This window comes from Triticum urartu, chromosome 7, assembly GCF_003073215.2.
Source record: "Triticum urartu cultivar G1812 chromosome 7, Tu2.1, whole genome shotgun sequence".
Taxonomy (NCBI): domain Eukaryota; kingdom Viridiplantae; phylum Streptophyta; class Magnoliopsida; order Poales; family Poaceae; genus Triticum; species Triticum urartu.
The window spans coordinates 706,064,650-706,083,624 of record NC_053028.1 but is presented as its reverse complement, the minus strand read 5'-3'; the positions used below and the strand labels follow the sequence as shown (position 1 = coordinate 706,083,624).

Here is an 18,975-nt window from a genome sequence, read left to right as displayed (position 1 = left end):
TTTTTGGTGATGGTGCCGATGAGAGGGGGAAGATGATGATTTTGTGATGTAAACCATTAAACCATGCATCAATGATTGTCATTTGGTAGTTTGTTTAGAGGTTGATTGTGTTTTTGTAGTCATAAATTGTGAGATGTCAAATGATAGATTTAAAGGTTGGGGTTGAGGCAAAGACTAGAACCCTCAAACCCAACCCTTAAACTGCTTTAAAGGTTGGGTTTGAGGGTTCTAGTCTTTGCCCCTATTTTTCAACCCTTAAAAATACCAAAAACTGGCACTTTTCAACCCTCAAAACTGCTTTAAGTGTTTGAGGGTTCTACTTGACATGCTCTAACAACCTAAACCACGGCTCAGTCAGAAACGCGCCGTTCTAATCCACGGACCATAACGCCCCGCCCGTCCGTGCCCACATGGTCGCACTGTTCCTGGCCGTATACAGCCCGTATCCTCATTTTTTGCGAGTTCCGCTCTGACACGCCAGAATGCATTGTCGCAATCCCGAAACAACAGGGACGGCGGTGATTTCATGAGCAGCTAAGCACGGGCACCAAATTGCCGCTTCCGGCATAAGGCTTCTTTATCTTCCTTTTTATCCAACTCACCGTAAATGTGACGTGGCAACTATTACAACCTGTTTATGTCACTCTTATATGTCACCCTTACTCCCCGTTTACGTCACTTTATTATACTTGCTCTAAACGTGACCCAGCATGCGGCTAGTCAATTTCCACACAGAAAGAACATTGCGAGCATAGAGGGGGGTAGCGCAAAAGATGAGGTTGCGGACCACAATGCGCAAGTTATTCCTCCATGGCCACCTGCTTGTGCCATCCAAGCAGAGCCTAGCATAAGCATCGCTGAAGCTTATCGCCACTCAAAACTACACATGGAGTGAGATGCTCTAGAATTTGTACATCAACAAACATTTTTTCATACTGCTCGGCTAAAAACAGCAAACACACTCGCTCTATGCACGCTCTACTAGACACGCCAGGGAGGGAGGGAGGGAGGGTCACTCATCCCCGACCCACCGTTTTCACGGCATGTTAGATCTGGGTACTCCTTGTCGCTCCCCTTACCCAGCCCAGTCGTCATCGCTATCATCGTCCTCCTCCTCACCCATGTCGGCATCCTGTAATGCCACTGTGATTAGGTACATACGTCGGGAGGCACACGTGACTTGATGTAGCAAACACACACACACACACACACACACACACACACACACACACAACATGAAACAGGGGGCAGATACGCGCGCTGCAACAAGCAGATGCCCTTCCCATCATCTGCCTTATGCGTAACACATGTAATTTCCTCTAGAGCAGAAACCGACGAGAGTCAGTTAGTTACCTGATAGGATTCATCAGAGAGCTCCTCGTCTACCTGTGACACCAAATGGAAACACAACTCCTTCAGCTTCACAGGTAAGCACACATTTCAGCACAAAAAAATATGTTAAAAGTTCCAAAAAGTAGTACCTTCGCCTTTTTCTTTTTCCAGGATCCGCTTGCTACATTTTTCATGTAATAATATATAAAAGAGTCAGTCAGTCAGTCAGTCAGTCATACACCATGAATATTACCAGTAATACAGTTTCCAAAGGAAAACTGAGAGCAAGAGGTATGCTGACAAAATGAATATATATCGTCTGTCATGCACCACAAAAATGACTTCTTCCCCAACCCCTGGCACCGCTAGTGAACAAGCTTTACCCATGAAACTCTTTAATAAAAGACTTAACTGAACTAATATCACCTATCACAACATGGTGGAAGTGGCTTCTTCGCCAGATGTTGGCCCAAAAATAAAAGTATGATAAACAAGACTTTAGCCCCGCAAAAGGTTCCATATTTTTAAAAAAAATGTACCTTATAGGAACACTGCAAGTCTTCCGTATTTAGCAGTAAACTTCATCAATATAAAAAGCACATCGATCCATTTTAGTTCTAACATATTCTCGGTGCTGACTTAACACAATATGAGTGACAGACATTAGAAACCCACTATGGTTCGACAAATAGCTTCAAGTTTTAAGGCTTCTCAATACAGAGCCTTTGGCATGTTCCAGTTTTGACTTAACACGCAATGAACGACAGTCATTAGAAGCCCAAATGGTTCAACAAATAACTTCAGGATCTAGAACTCCCCTATACAGAGCTTTTGGCTTGTTTCAGGCCTAATCTTCTCCAGCAAGAATGGCCCACAGAAGGTTAGACCAAATTCTCACAGTAAAGTTTGTATTATAAGATAAAAACAGACTTGGTTTGGTACTGTATTTAAGTGCCTTCTATTTCTGGACATTGCAGCACTAACAAATGTATCCATCCAATAGCCAACTCTATCTTCATTTTTTTTATAGAAAGTCAAATATACCAGTAACCTTCGTTGATACAAACGCAAAGCAATCCCTTTTAACTCTATTGTTTATTCAGAGTTACGGCGTAACAGGCATTGAGCGACAGATTTTAGAATCCAAAATAGTTCAACAAATAGTTTCATCTTTCAAATCAACTCTATAGAGCCGTTGGCTTGTCTGGGACCTAATTATTTCCCCCGAGAATGGACTTAGAAGCTTAGAACAAATTCTTACACTAAAGATTGTAATATAAGATGTTTCTAACAACAGACTTGTTCTTACCTTCCTTCTTCGCTGCTGACTGTTTTCCCTTTGGAGTTCCTCGCTGCTTCTTAGCAGCAGGACCTGCATCGTCATCCTGTAATGCCGTTGTGATTGGTTAGGTAGGCCGGGAGGCACAAATGAAATCATCGTACCGAAAAGAGCAACACATAACACACTAAAGGAGGGCCAAAACACGGGAGCGCTGAGACCATCAGCTGCCTTTGCAATCATGTCCATATGAGTGACATCTGGCATGTAATTTCCTCTAGAACAAATATTGGTAAGAGGACGATTTTGCAGTATCACAGCTGATTAAGTCACCTGAGAGGGATCATCCGAGAGCTCTTCGATTTCATCTTCGTCTACCTGTGACACAAAATGGAAAAGATGGAAGGCCTTCAGTTTCACAGGTACGCATTCAGCAAAGAAAACAATGAGCAGCATTTTAAATAAAAAATCACTGCTCATTGTCGTTAAAATACTCATCTATTAAAGTAACGTGACCAATATTAAAGTTCCAAAAAGTACCTTTGCTTTTTGCTTTTTCTGAGATCCGCTTGCTGCATACATGTAATATACAGGTCAGTCGTATACCATGAATACTACAGTAATGCAATTTTATAAGGAAAACAGAGTGCAAAAGTTAAGCTGACAAAAGAATAGATTACATGCCACTAACACACACTAAAGTGAATTTTCTCCAAGCCCTGGCACGCTAGCGAATCCTAGACTAGCTTTGCCCATGAAGGTTCTAAAAGAGAACAGCACCTCTCAAAACATGGAACTGCCTTCTTCGCAAGGCCTTTGATATACCAGGTAGCTCCATTAATACAAAAGCACAGCAATCCACTTTAATTCCAACATATTCAGAGTTCTAACTTGACAGGCAATTAATGACAGACTTTACAAACCAGGAATGGTTCGACAAATAGCTTCAACCTTTATTACTCCTCTATATAGAGCCTTTCGCTTGTTTGAGGTCTAACCTTTTCCACCAAGAGTGGCCATAGAAGCCTAGACCAAATTCTCACACTAAAATTTGCAATATAAGCATAAACAATGAATGGCAGACTTAAGAAACCAAAATGGTTCATCAAATAGTTTCAAGTTTTAGAACTCCTCTATATAAAAGCATTTGGCTTGTTCGAGCCTCTAGTATTTTCACCAAGAATGGCCTCCAGATGCTTAGACCATATACTTACAGAAAAGTTTCAAATGTTAAAACTCCTCTTCATAGAGCATTTGGCTTCTTTGAGGCCTAGTATTTTCCACCAAGAATGGCCTCAAGAAGCTTAGATCAAATTCTCACAGAAAAGTTTCTAATATAAGATGTTTCTGACAGCAGAGTTAGTTTCGTACTGTATTTAAGTGCCTTCTCTCCCTAGCCTTTGGCACTATAATTTAAATGTAATCATCCAAAATATGCCCTTAACCCAAAATAGTTTCATGTTTCAAATCCAATGTGCGTTTGGCTTGTCTGGGACAACATATTTTCCACTGAGAATGATCTTACAAGCATAGACCAAATTCTTACACTAAAACATGTAATATAAGAGGTTTGTAACGACAGACTTGCATTTGGTACAGTACTTACCTTCCTTCTTCGCTGGTGACTGTTTTTTCGTTGGAGTTGCTCGCTGCTTCTTAGCAGCAGGACCTACAAGACAGTAACAAAAATTGGAGCTCTCTTACGAAATACGATAAAATTTCAGGAACCTAGGAACGTAGAGTATGACGACCTTTTGTAGCTGGAGATCCTTTAGGACTTCTTGTAGTTGTAGGCCTCTGAAATATAAATCTTTTTGTGAAATGCCGAGACTAATTTCTTGATATTAAGACAGCCAAACAGATAATGTTCATCAAAAGAGAGGTGATACAATAACTAAAACTAGAGGTCACCTTCATAGATCCAAACAAAAAGCACCTTCTTAGCAAAAGAAAAATTATAAATCTAAGAGGCTTTGCACTTTCACCTTTTTTTTCTTCAGCTTTTTTAAACATGGTAGACAAATTAGCCTGAACAAGTGGTTGCTTCTTGATAGAAAGAGACTCTGCTGGAGAATCTTCAGGTTTAATGTCTTCACTTGGGATTTATTCCGTAATGTCTTCAACTGGGATTTCTTCCTTAATTTCTGCAGTCTCCATCTGCCGCAAATGTAGAAAGCATAATAAGTACGGAAGTCCTCAGCGAACTCCAAGTCCTCAGTCAAGGAAAGAAAGATTTGTACTGTTACCTTCTCATCCAAGTCCTCAGCAAACTCAATCTCAGTGTCACTTTCAGCCGAATCTCCTCCAGCGAGCTCTGCGAACCTGTATAAAGTGCCAAATAATTTATTAAGTACCTTGCAGGAAAGAAAAAACACATAGATCACAGAAAAGCTATAGAATGGGAGAAAACAAATGCTTCCAGGAGTCTATATCCCGGCAAGTAAGCAAACTAGAGATGCCTAGCACATTTCAGTCGCTTGCCAAAACCAACAACAAAGGTTGCAAGAGACTTACTTGAAGGTTTTCCCAGCAGTTCTGGCAGATTTCCTAACAGGTGTATCACTCGTAGTCTGCGTGCCAATCTCATCCTTAACATCCGAATCCTCTGAATCAGCATCGGATTCATACTCTAGTGTGTGGGGCTCTGGTGTGCGGGGCTCTGCTGTGCGGGGCACAGCGGCCTGCTTTCTGGGTTTATTTACTGTAACTACCTCGCCACTGGCAGCACCTGCCCCGCCTTTAAAATCAACATCTTCCCGCAGCCTAGCAAAACGCAAAACCCAATTGCATCAGAGAGGAGCAGAAAACATAGACGGACGGGTTGCTATGCATACAGCATACACACATGCATACATTCTGCATCTCTTTCGGAAACTCGAGTTTGAGCTCGTCGTGGTTCTCCTCCTTCGTCCCGACCCACCAGGCTTCGGAAAACACAATCTGCCAAAAGATAGACAATTTCAGCACAGGTTAGTCCCTTCAGCGACCGAATTGGAGTACTTCAGCTAAACAATTCGGCATGAGCATCATGTAAGTTGGAGCTTTTGAGTGAGAGGTGAGAGGCTGACAGACCATGCTCTCGAAGACGTCCTCGCAGGCGACGCCCTTGGCGGACCTGGTCATCTGCAGCGTGAGGTACTTGTTCTTGGGGTACACGTGCGTCCCCAGCAGCTTCATCCTCCCCTGCGACCCACCGACCGGCCGAGACAAAGATCCAAGCTTGCATCACAAAATTCATACAAAAAGCTACAGATTTCGACGGACGGATGGCATTTGGGGGCACCTGCGGGAACTCGAGGTAGAGGACGGGGTTCTTGGTGCCGAGGTCGGCGAGCTCCCCGACGCGGCCGCCGGCGCCGGCGGCGGGCGCGAGGAGGCCGGGGAAGGAGAAGAGGAAGCGGCCCCTGCGCTGGCCCCGCGGCCGCACGATGTCGCGCCCCTGCAACCGCGCCACGGCGCCGGACGGCGGCAGCGCCGCCCGGTGCGCCGCCGGCTCGCCGCGCTGCAGCAGGCCCTTGGAGAAGGCCAGCGAACGCAGGCGCTTCCGCTCCTCCGCCTCCGGGCCAACGGCGCCGGCTGCCGCCGACGCGGCCGGCTTCTTCGCCACCATCCCTGCTCCCGGGGCGCCGCGCTAGCTAGGGTTCAGGCGGGGTCTGATTTTTTTTTTTCAGAGAAGAGTAGACGGAGACTGATGAACTTGCGAGCGGCGAGACGAAGGAGACGCCATCCAAATGGGCCGAAACAAACTAACTGGGCCGCATCATGTCGACCACAGGCCCAGTTAGCTGGCCTGCTAGAGGGCTACGGACGCTTCAAGCCCAAGTATAGTGTATGCATGAAATCGCATCCCACTCTTTTTTTCTTCATGAAATCGTATTCTCCCTATCTAGCATGCAGAAAAAAATGGCTGCCTCTTTTTGAAACATATTGTAGAAAATATTCATGTGCCGCAAAAGTGTCCACCTGTCTCAAAATAAAAAAGTTCTTGTACTTCAAAAACTTATTTTTTTAAACATAATTTTTCATGAAAAAATAGAAGATAATCTTCATATGCGCCAAATATTTGTTCATGTTTTCAAATATATTCCTGTGTTTCAAATAGTGTTAAGGTACCTCATATAAAATTATTCATACATTTGCCCAGTACCTGTATGCATAATGAGAGTGTTGATCATTTATTCTTGAAATGCTCCATGCCAAAAATGATGTAGAATATTATTCAATATGCTTTTGATATAAAATAAGTACCTGACAGTAACCAGGATTTGTTTGGTGTTTGGTTGAAACAGTTTGAGAAAATAGAAAAATCTCTAGTGGCTGTAGGGATTTCGGCAGTTTTTTGGACTATTTGGAAAATTAGAAACAATGTGGTTTTTTATAAGAAAAGGATATCTAATCCTTATATACTCCCTCCGTTCTGAATTACTTGTCTTAGATTTGTCTAGATACGGATGTATCTAGCACTAAAATGAGTCTAGATACATCCGTATCTAGACAAATCTAAGACAAGTAATTCAGAACAGAGGGAGTATATGTTAACATGATGATTAAAATGTTACATTGGCTCGTGATGCACATAAACCCAAGAAGTAGAAGAATAATGACGGAGGGCGTAAGAAGAGTTGACCAGATTGCGGGGCACATCTTCCGAGGTTAGAACAACTTAATGTTGATTTTTCTTTTCTCTTTCTCTTTTCTGCAATACAATCTCCGGCCGCCGGCTTCTTCGCCACCATCCCCGGCCGCCGCACTAGCTAGGGTTCAGGCGGGGACGAAACTGAGATTTTTTTTTCAGAGAAGAGTGGACGGAGACTGACGAACTTGTGAGCGGCAAGACGAAGGAGGCGGCTTCCAAAATGGGCCTAAAAAAATAACTGGGCCGCATCATGTCGAGCCCAGTTAGCTGGCCTGCTACAGGGCTACGGACGCTTCAAGCCCAAGTATAGTGTATGCATGAAGTCGTATCCCACACTTTTTTTTCTTTATGAAATTGTATTCTCCCTATCCAACAAATATACAGACAATCAGACACGCAGAAAAAATGTCTGCATCTTTTTAAAAATAATTGTAGAAAATATTCATTTTCCGCAAAAGAGTCCACCTATCTGAAAATAAAAAAGTTCTTGCACTTCAAAAACTTATTTTCAAAACATAGTTTTTGGTGAAAAAATAGATAATCTTCATATGTGCCAAAGATTTGTTCATGTTTTCAAATATTATTTGTGTGTTTCAAATAGTGTTAATGTATCTCATATAAAAATATTCTTGAAATTTGCCCAGCACATGTATGCAAAATGAGAGTGTTGATATTTTTATTCTTGAAATGCTCCATGGCAAAAATGATGTTGAATATTATTCAATATGCTTTTGATATAAAAAAAGTACTCCCTGCGTCCCAAAATCCTTGTCTTAGATTTGTCTAAATACGGATGTATCAAGTCATGTTTTAGTATTAGATACATCCATATCTAGACGAATCTAAGACAAGAATTTTGGGACGGAGGGAGTACCTGACAGTACCCAGGATTTGTTTGGTGTTTGGTTGAAGAAAATAGAAAAATCTCTTGTGGCTGTAGGGATTTCAGCAGTTTTCTGGATTATTTGGAAAATTAGAAACAATGTGGTTTTTGATAAGAAAAAGATATCTAATCCTTGTATATCTGTTAACATGATGATTAAAATGTTACATGATTGGCTCGTGATGTAGATAAACCCAAGAAGTTGAAGAATAATGGCGGAGGGCGTAAGAAGAGTTGAGCAGATTGCGGGGACACCTTCCGAGGTTAGAACAACTTAATGTTGATTTTTCTTTTCTCTTTCTCTTTTCTGCAATACAGTCTTTCCATAAGGTGGTCCGCAGCTGGGCCTAAAAGAAATTCATGATTGGATGGTAGGTAGAGCTGTATGATCTGGCGGCATTCACTTTCAGTGCTCCTTTGTCCATTGGAAAATAATGTTGGTAGGTTTTGTATTGCTCCGGGGGAAACCCTAGGATCTGGTGTTCCAGACCGGACGATGGCGGCACTGCGGTGTCGTTTCTCTCTTGGGAGCATCGTTTTGTGGAGCAGCGCTGGAAGTTAGAGGCAGGAGGTGGAGCGGCTTCGTCTTGCACGAAGCTTCGATGGAGATGTCAAGTCATGCCTGACCGACAGGTGCTACGCTTGGTCATGCCTGGTCGGCAGGTGCTACGCACGACAGATCCTCCAAGGGCTTCAAGCGGTGTCGGCTGGTGATACTTGGCAGCATGGCGCTGAGGTGTATCAGTGGCGACCGCGACGTGCTCAGCTGTTTGCGCGCAGGGAGGAGGTGCCGTTGGGCGCCGTGGTGGCGTCGATGAGAGCTGGACCAAGCAAGGTTGATGCATCAGTACAGTTCTAAAGATGGAGCGGTGGCAGTTGGCGGCGGTGGCCTCTGAGAGCACGCCGGACCAGTGTGTGCCCCAGACCCGGCAAGTGGCTAGGTTGGGGTCTCAGGTCTTAGATGTTAGGCTTGACTGCGATGTCTGTTTGGAATTAGGCTCAGGCTATCTGCGCCCCTTCATCAACTGGATAGGTGTAGCAACAGTTTGTTGCTTAGACGGTGGCTTTAGTCTTACTGCTGTATGACTTTGTAAGGTCTTATGAGAATAATTAATAAAGTGGCCGTATGCATCATCCAGATGCAGAAGCCGGTGGTCATCCTCCTTTTCTAAAAAAAGGAGCATAGCTAAATAGTACGGACAACGTCGTAGTGCAAATCTGTTCTTCCAGGGCCCATCTCATTCTTTTGAAAAGAACTAGTTTGAGAGATCGAGAATATCAAATGGATCATGCTTGCTGCATATTATATTTTTACAACTTTTATGATTGAAGGAAGGAGGACTGACTACTTTAATCATATGGAGAGTGTTCCTGACAGTCTCGAGGCCTTGGCTTGGATTGCACTCTTTGGAAAAGATTGTGGTTAGTGAAATTGCTTCATTGGCTTTCGATTTTGAGTCCCCTCAAAGTTATACAAGTTTGTCCCCTAATTTCCTTTTATTTTCCTCTGTAAGGCATGAGTTTCCCAACAACACATGTTGAAGAAAGGTGGCACATGTTAACCATTTGTAGACCATGAAATACCTTTTACTTTTCTTCAGAGTATATATCCTTGTCCTTGGTATTCGGTTAGCTGCTGGTTGGGCCTGGGTTTCACTACAAGAAACCTGTTAATCTGTGACGGATTTCTGATGACGTCCTCGAGGACCGTCACAGAAATCGTCATGGATCAGGAAGGCAAGATTAGGCCCCAAAACGGTAGCCCACTTGAGGGACTGTCACGGAAACCGTCACGAAGTGGGGAGCTGTGTCTAGTCTTTCTTTTTTATACACAATGTCCAAACCATCATGGATGACTTGTGCTGATGTGTCTTGTATTCCCCTTGTATGGCCCATATGTCAGTCTGATGCAGTAATAAAAAATAAAAATAAAAAGGATGCAGTAATAAAAAAGAATTTAAAAAGAAAAAAAGAGCCTTAATCTCGGCCGCAAGTTATGTGTATATACTTACGGTAAAATGGTTTGATTCGGACTGACATATATGCCATACAAGGGGAACACAAGAAACATCACTAGAATTTTAAAAAATTTAAAAGGAAAAAAAGAACCTCCCGAATCTAACCATTTTACTTTAAGTATACACACGTAATTTTGCCTCAAAAAAATCACATAACTGCCTGCTTTGACTGGACTGACACTGTGACTCATACGGGAGTTATTTACAGATAATCACGCATATTAACACAACTCCCTACAACCCAGCCCGTTGGCACGTCGGTGCACAATATAAATGTAGGTCCCACATGTCAGTATCAAAGAGTTCGAAAACTTGGGTGTATGAGGAGATTTGAGTCTAAGACGTACTTCCTCCGTAGGAACAGAGGAAGTCTCTACTCCTAATGTCTGAGTTGGTGAATAGTATCCATGGTTTATTTTCACTGGGTTTTTTTCGTGCATCTCCCACCTCCCACCACTCCTACCCTGAAAAAATGGGTACGCGCCCCTCCTCTCGATCCACCTCCTCTCGCTGCGTTTTCTCTTTCTCTCGTCTCCCATTCCGTCGCCGCCGCCGCTGCCGCACCATCTGCCGCTCCGTCGCTGCCCCTATTGCTCCACCGGACCGGCATCTTCTTCAAGCGCGGCGGCAGGAGCAGCTCCACCTCTCCACTCCCCCACGCGAGAACGCTCCTAACCCCACCCCCATGCCCCGCGCCGCCGCCAGGAAAGCAGCCGCCCGTGCCCCCACCTCCATCTTCTCTCATCTTTCCTCTTCCCTCCATAAATCCCGACTACCGCACCCGCGCCGTCACATCCCCGCGCCGCACCTCTTCGCTGCACTCCCGCCGAGACGGCCAGTCGCCAACTTGCTCCCGCGACCCCCCGTGGAAGGCAGAGTTCAACCCTCGCGACGGTGAGAACACAGCCTTCGTCCAGTTCCCACAACGCTTCGACGATGTCGACCCGACAGATCGCTACTCCAACCACAACCGTGTCTTCTTCGATGCCACCATGCTTTCGCTCAACGGCCTCCAAGGGCCAACCTACCTCGGCACCGGCACCATGTTCCCTCGAGTCGTGCTCTATGGCATGGAGCCACCACGCTATAGAGCGGAGAACATCAAGCTGGTAGGTAAGGCCGCTGAGTTGGGTAACTAGACGCCATTCCTGAAGTCAATACCGGATGGCGCAATCCAAGAGCGGTCTATCACCCCGGTGTTGGTCGATGAGGGGCTTAGCAATGACATAGCCACCCTGATGACCTGCGCTTATGAGGACGGTGGTTCATGGGGGAGAGACGTCGGGTGGGTGTACAACATCGCGACGGAGGATGTGGTGTCTGGATTCCGCATCCACCGACAAGGGTGGCATTCCATGTGTTGCTCCATGGAGCCAGCCGTGTTCCGTGGAACGGCACCGATCAACCTCACCGAGCGCCTCTACCAGGTGCTCCGGTGGTCGGGTGGCTCCCTCCAGGTGTTCTTCTCCCACAGCAACGCTCTCATCGCCAGCCGTCGACTCCACCCTCTGCAGCGCATTGCTTACCTCAACATGTCGATCTACCCGATCGCCACGATGTTCATCCTGGCCTATAGCTTCTTCCCGGTGATGTGGCTCTTCTCCGAGCAGTCGTACTACATCCAGAGACCGTTCGGCACATTCATCATGTACCTCGTAGCTGTCATAGCGATGATGCATGTGATCGGCATGTTCGAGGTGAAATGGGCGGGGATCACGCTGCTCGACTAGTGGCGCAACGAGCAGTTCTACATGATCGCGGCCACGGGCGTGTACCCGACGGCGGTGCTGTACATGGCGCTGAAGCTCATCAGGGGGAAGGGGATATACTTCAGGCTTACGTCCAAGCAGACGGAGGCCTGCTCCGGCGAGAAGTTCGCCGATCTGAACACTGTGCGGTGGGTGCCGTTGCTGATCCCGACCGTGGTGGTGCTCGTCGTGAACGTCACGGCCGTTGGTGTGGCGATAGGCAAGGCAGCGACATGGGGCTTTTTCACGGACCAGGCGTGGCACGCGGTGCTCGGGATGGTGTTCAACGTGGGGACCCTCGTGCTCCTCTACCCGTTTGCACTCGGTATCATGGGGCAATGGGGGAAGAGACCAGGCATACTGTTAGTCATGTTGGTCATGGCCATTGGCACCATCGGCCTCTTGTATGTCACACTCCAGCAGGATGGTCACAGGATGTCGTTCCTAACCCCATCTGGGTAGACACGTTCCTAAGACCCATCTTTATTTATTTATTTATTTGTATTGTAGTGCAACAATTTGAGTATTTGAGCAGGAATGCCTTTTAGTGCTCGGAGGCTGTTCTTTGTTGGAAACAATAAATCACAATTCGTATTTCAATGTTAGAAAAAATATGGAAAAAGAATCTACATTATCATATGATTTACACATTGCAAAATCGGTGGCATTAATTTCTCTTTGATCTAACATGGCATCTTTGATGGTGTTTACGTTGAAATAAGTTAACAAGTGAGCTGCACAAAGATGAAAAAAATCATGACTTTGGAAACAGTGAGCCTGTGTATGTAATGTTCATTGTAGAAAATCACCGATTTTGCCTTTCTTTTTTCTTCTGTAGCTCGCATGTATTTCACCACTGAAATTGTACACACATGTATACTACATTCATATGACCATGTAGATATTTTTCAGATTTTTTTAAAACTTTGAAAAATAGTTTTTGATTATTTAATAAAAAATAAGTGCTCCATAGAGCTCGAGCAAACAAACGCTGCACTCGTGTTAGAGTGCATATGTGATCAATTCTACATGGCATGATAACTGGTCATTGTGTGCTACTCCTAATTCTCTCTGTCTAATCTATAAAACAGAAATAGTTGATCCTCGCTACACCTAATTCTCTCAACATGCAGCCTTCCACATTAGCATTTTTATAGAACTTTGCATTCTTTTCTCAGTCATTTATTTTTCGGAGTTATTAATCTCTATGTAGGACACGTCGGTTCCTCTTCCCAACCCAAGAGTCCTAATAAAGGCTAGTCATAGTGGGAGTAACTTAGACTAGTAGTAACACGAACATGTTAATAATCTATGTTACTACATTCATAGTGGGTAGTGTCATGGATGTGATAACATGGAGAGGTTCATTTATTACATTGTAGACTCATCTTACATTGAGAATCACTATGTGATGGTAACATATTAAAGCATGGTTAATAATATACTACCTCCGTCTGGGTTTAAAGGGCCCCTCGACCAAAACTCGTGGACCAAGACGCTGCCGCACCGTATTCCACAAAAATGCTAACCAACGGGAGCACGCATGCTATTAATCCTCTGCCTCATCCTCAGTAGCGGATCTAGCCCAATGGGTCAGGGTGGGCCAACAATAGAACTGTTCATAAAAAATATTTTTTTCTAATATTTTTTATCATTTTTCCTATGCTATAAAGCTATCCAAAAAATCCCAGGGTGGGCCGTGGCCCACCCTGTCCACCTTCTACCTCCGCCACTGCTCATCCTCCTATTAAATCTCTGGGCGCTAGCCAAAAGAAACGCATGCATTGGCTGCCTCGCTGCATGCTGTAACTAATTCCCATGGTCCCATTGCATGGCTATGCTGGCAAACCCCAAGAATACGACCCAATGGGATGGAATGTAATTTTGCATGTGGCCTAACAATTGCCCACATGACAGTCCTTGACATCTTCGTCTGCATCCTCGCTTTCATGCCGACTGGATGGGGCCTGCTTCTGGTTAGTGAGCAGTGAACAATTCACATGCCAGTTTTTCTATCTCAGGTCTAACATCTCAGCTAACCTTGTTTGCCAGATTGCCCAAGCGATCAAGCCTGTGGTCGAGATGGTGGGGCTGTGGGGAGTCGGTGAAGGCCCTCGCCCGGGGCTACGAGATCCTGATGGGGCTCCTGCTGTTCACGCCCATCGCGTTCCTCGCGTGGTTCCCCTTCGTGTCCGAGTTCCAGACCAGGATGCTCTTCAACCAGGCGTTCAGCAGAGGCCTGCAGATCTCCCGTATCCTCGGCGGCCACAAGAAGGACCGAGCCACCCGGAACAAGGAGTAGGTAGAAAGAAGATCCAGAGCTAGCTCCCGTGGACTTCGTTCATCCTAGTATCATCGGTGTCACTCGCCCCCGACTCTTCTAGATTCTGCTGCCACGATTGTTCCCCCATGCTTTTCTAATCTGACTGTTCATTCAGCGATCGGGTGGCTGTGCTATAGGTTACTTAGTAGTGTTCTCCGTTGTAGGTGTAGATTCAGAGCTGTTGCAACTGCGCTTGCTTTATGTACAGACATACTGCTCCTTAGCGTGGCTGCTGGACCTTATGTAGACCTGTAGACTGTAGTGATGTGAGGAAGGATTCTCTGATGCAACATTATGCAGGAAGTGCAATTTCTGGATTAGGTTTGGCGAAGAATTTCTTGGCGCTGTCTGGTTGGATCAATCACGTCGAGTCTTGTCTCCTGCGGTTTGTTTTGGGTTAAATCCAAATGTGCTTAGCCGCTATTTAAGCCGTCAAAAGGGGAATGAGTAAATTTGAGCTCTATGCTTGGCTCAGATGAGAGATCCCTATGTTTCTGCATTGCTCCACTTTGTGACGCTCATATTCTTTGTGCTGCATTTCATCGCTTGTACTGATACCTGAAAACTGAAGAGGGCACAGGATGCGAAGTACAAGCTGAAACAGGGTGATTGCTGGCCGACTGGATCCTGGTCTAGCCAAATAAAAATCCTTTTTTGTATACTGGGTACTCCACCAAGCAAGCTCTGTTAACTCCTCCAAACTGACTCGGTTCAAAACCAACACTCTTTTCCTGACACAAATAATTGTAAGCTCCTTTATACACTTCATTTTTCCAACCCCATGAACACTGGAATAGAGTATTTCTCCAGTAAGAAAATGGGGTATTAATGACATCTTAAGATAATTTAACACTACCATACCAACCATCTTAGATCCAATAATATCAAGTGTTGAGATCTTGATAGGTAAAGGCAAAATCACTTCTATGTTTGATGTGATGACTTTTAGGTACCAAAAAAAAGGTGGGTATGTTTTGAAAGGTTGCGTGGCAATGTTTTCTTGGGATTTGATTGCTATTGATAGGACACGGTTACGGTAAGTGCTACTCTGCTACCGAGCTCAAATGCACCGACAGTCACAGTGACAGTAACAACCAAAAAATTAGTAAAACAATTCTAAAATTTCTGCAATGGAGTATGAGTTCATTAGTTTCGTTCTCTGAATAATGCTGAAAGGGTCTTCACGATGACCTGCAAGTACAAAACATTTTTAATTTTTTTAGAGGTTGAGACTTAGATCCCTCGCCACCAATTAATGCTGAAAGGATCTTCACGATGACCAAGTATACAAGTCTACTATTGCAGATATGTAGGTGCTTACGAGAGGAGTGTGCATGTGCTTGTAATTTTGTAATTTAAATTTGTCACTCAGAATGAACAAGCCAACCCGGTGTCTGACATTGCCTTTCCCCAACCACCCATTCTCTTATAATTTAGACACTTGTCTATTAGATCTATGTTAGGGCATCTCCAACGCTGACCCTCAAACAGCCTGCATATGTTCGGACCACGCATTCCGGACATGTTGAGCCCTCCAACACGGGTCTGTATCGGTCCGCCTAGTGGTTCAGATGTATCCCCCCCTCCCCCCCCGTAAATCAGAGACAAACTTGGGGGTGCTTTGCTGGAGTCCGGATATCCTCATGACAAACAAAAAGTCGCCATGTACCACACCTCTTCGTTCGGATGGAGGAAGGCGACTGTTGTTGTTAATTGGCTGAAGGCTAGCATGTTAAAAGCGGGATCATGATTAGTATTTGGGCATTTGGCGGAAGCTTTGCAAATATTTGGGCATTTGGGGGAAGTTTACCTTTTGCCATATGTTTAGCATAAGGCAAGGTGACTAGTATTTGGGCATTCGGTGGAAGGTTACTTCTTGCCATATTAACATTTGGCAAAGTGATTAGTTCTTGGGCATTTGGCGGAATCTTTGCAAATATGTTTGGCATTTGGTGGAACATTACTTCTTGCTATATGTTTAGCATTTGACAAGGTGATTTGTTTTCTATTAAGGTTCTTTATTACTTCTTGCCAAGAAGGCTAGCTTTGGCGGGAACTACACTGACACATGGATTAATAGCCTCCCGCCAAACAAAAAACTACTAAATCACATTTTTTAAAAGAGAATCACATAATTATTTGGTGATTAAAGTTAAATAGAGACGGACATATACGTCTACGGTTAGATGGCGGCCTCCTGCATCCCTGTCCGCGGACTGGCCCCCCTGTCCACAGACGTATCCAGGAGAAAATTCGCGGGTCGCCATTGGAGATGCCCTTACGCTAAGCAATCAGAAACCTTTCTACTTTATAGAGTCAACTAAAATTTAGCATTCTGATTACAAAAAACTACACTTAGTCCATATAGGACAGAGCAAATCGTTACTAGATGGGAAGACTTCACTAGAAGTGGTAGACTTAGTCCATACAGGGAAAGAGCATCTCATTTACATCTATGTTATGCTATTCTATAGAGTCAACTCAAATTTAGCATTCTGATTGAAAAATGTACACTTAGTCCATACAGAAAAAGAGCATCTCATTTCAGTGACCATCTACTAGATGGGAAGACTTGGCTAGAAGTGTTATTGACTAATCATCCTATCAAAGCAGCCCACGTTGCTAGCGCCTAATCTAGTACACGATCGTTAAGTAGCTTCAAACTAAACAATCTATGTAGTACTCCTACATTGTGAGCTGACACCCACAAAAGATGCGTCTTACGATACATAATTGACTGGATTATAATGCTCGCCGCAATTTACTAATGAGCATTAAGTTAGAGAATACTTGGACATGTCTTAGCCAGTATTAGTCCCATTATCCCAATTTAAACATTACGGAAAATTCTAATAGAAACCAAGAATGTTCACAAGACATGTGTCTACAACCTCTAAACAAAATTCAGATCGAAATTCGTAATACACATTGAGAAACAAAAAAAGACACATGCAAGCAAAAATGACACTGTTCATGATGAATTTGTCCTTGTTGCTTCTCTACTTGTGTTTCTAATTTTGATCAAATTTATAGGAGCTATAGACACATGTCTTGTGAGCATTTAGGATTATTTTTAGAACTTCTTGAAATGTCCAAACTTGAACTTTCTAAACGGGGAGCATGTGAGGGCTAGTATCAGTGGATATTTTCCTGTCTCAACCAATAGCCATATTCTCCGCATAACCTTTTAGATTTTTTCTCTAACAATGCTTTGTGTTGTGAGTATTGTCTCCTACACCGGACTCGCATCCTCCATGGGGCCTAGTGCGGTTGGGCTGCAGCAGCAGTCGAGGCGATGCACACTGCGTCCTATGCCCATCCCATGGCGGTGGCCATGGCGTGGCCACTTGCCACTGTGCTTGCCTCTCCGCTCGAGACCAACGACCGGTGAGCCGACTCCGCACCTTGAGCCCTGACTCGCAAGGAGTGCAGGCATTTGTAGATGCAGCGGCGGATGAACACGTACGGTGCCAGTGAGCCAGGAGGGGCTGCGGATGCTGGACGCGCTCCTCTCCTATCCGCCCCCACAGGGGCGGACCCAGGATAAAAACCAAGCGGGGGCACCGAGCTATAGAAAACTCTCGATCTTTTTTACACGGGCTTATAAACGTCTAAATATGCTATATATCAACATTTTCTTGCAAGTCATAAGATGATTTTATTCAAGTTCTAAAAGGAGATACTTTATCCAACAGTAACACAGCAAGTTATCACTAAAGTGAACATACCTTGTAAGAAAGACTTTAAATCAAATGGCTCCCCTCTCCTCCACCTCTCTGGCGACTCCTAGGGCGACTCCACCGGCGATCCATGGCACTTCAACCTTGTGAATCCCTCCGGCCAAGATGGTGCCCCCTCTCCTGGATCTTTCCCCGGGAGTGGAAATTGCCAACTTTAAATGGTGAGGATGCTGCTGCCGCCTTTAAATGGATATGGAAATCATGTTGTCTTCCAAGACACAAGTTTTTCTGTTGGCTTATGCTTAATGACAGAATAAATACATGTGATCTTTTGATCGGAAAAAGCATGCATCTGGATTCCACTGTATGTGTTCTATGCAACAATGAAGACCTTGAAGACAGGACTCATCTTCTATTCACTTGTCCTTTTAGTCAAGGATTTTGGTGGGACATTGGTTTTGAATGGAATTCGGATATGGAGATCAACAATATGATTATTGATGCTAAACACAGATATAAAATTGACCACTTCATGGAAATCATGATTCTTGGATGCTGGAGCATATGAAACCAAAGGAATGGGATGATTTTTGAAGGGATACCTTGCTCAATAAATGAATGCAAGAATGATTTTGTCAGATGTTTCAAAATGACCATGCTGAGGGCTAAACCCACTCTAAAAGAGGGCATGTCGTCATGGATAGACAATATTTAATTTTTCAATAATTTCCCTACCACTCTCCCTCTGGATTGTACCTACTTGGTTGTCCCCCCAACAACCATTTATTTATGTACTTTGGATACTCTTCTTTATAAATGAAAATGACTCACAGTAGGGGATTTACCCTACTGTTCTTTGGTAAAAAAGAAAGAAAGACTTTAAATCCAAATAGTTCATATTTTGCAAAAAAGAGAGTATTCATCTCTAACATAAATGTTGCTTTCTGTGAAGAAAAAACACATATTAGTATTATCAATTAAAATACTAATGGAAATGGTAAAGACACAGGAGGTGTAAGGTATTGGATCGTTACATTTCATTTCTCCCACGGTCATCTTTCATCTTAAGGAAACGA

The 18,975-nt window shown here is 44.3% G+C and overlaps 1 protein-coding gene and 2 pseudogenes across 2 annotated transcripts; 2 read left to right on the top strand and 1 right to left on the bottom strand.

Moving 5' to 3' along the window:
* Positions 1–762: 762 nt before the first annotated feature.
* LOC125524440 (DNA-binding protein RHL1-like) lies at positions 763–6,272 on the bottom strand. Of its 2 annotated transcripts, XM_048689493.1 has the most exons (11): positions 5,126–5,215; positions 4,858–4,933; positions 4,597–4,768; positions 4,363–4,408; positions 4,218–4,280; positions 3,152–3,183; positions 2,945–2,989; positions 2,642–2,717; positions 1,482–1,513; positions 1,354–1,386; positions 763–1,132 (listed from the first exon to the last, which is right to left on the bottom strand). In XM_048689493.1, the coding sequence occupies exons 1-11, from the start codon at positions 5,205–5,207 to the stop codon at positions 1,076–1,078; spliced, it is 714 nt and encodes a 237-aa protein (XP_048545450.1). In that variant the 5' UTR covers positions 5,208–5,215; the 3' UTR covers positions 763–1,075. The 2 variants fall into 2 exon arrangements, with proteins under 2 accessions (XP_048545450.1, XP_048545449.1); XM_048689492.1 differs by lacking the exons at positions 763–1,132; positions 1,354–1,386; positions 1,482–1,513; ... (2 more) ...; positions 3,152–3,183; positions 4,218–4,280 and adding exons at positions 5,457–5,551; positions 5,684–5,794; positions 5,895–6,272 and having other exon boundaries at positions 5,126–5,374.
* A 4,283-nt stretch (positions 6,273–10,555) lies between these two features.
* Positions 10,556–12,358, top strand: LOC125519517 (annotated as a pseudogene).
* Positions 12,359–13,752: 1,394 nt separating this feature from the next.
* Positions 13,753–14,269, top strand: LOC125523974 (annotated as a pseudogene).
* Positions 14,270–18,975: the final 4,706 nt, after the last annotated feature.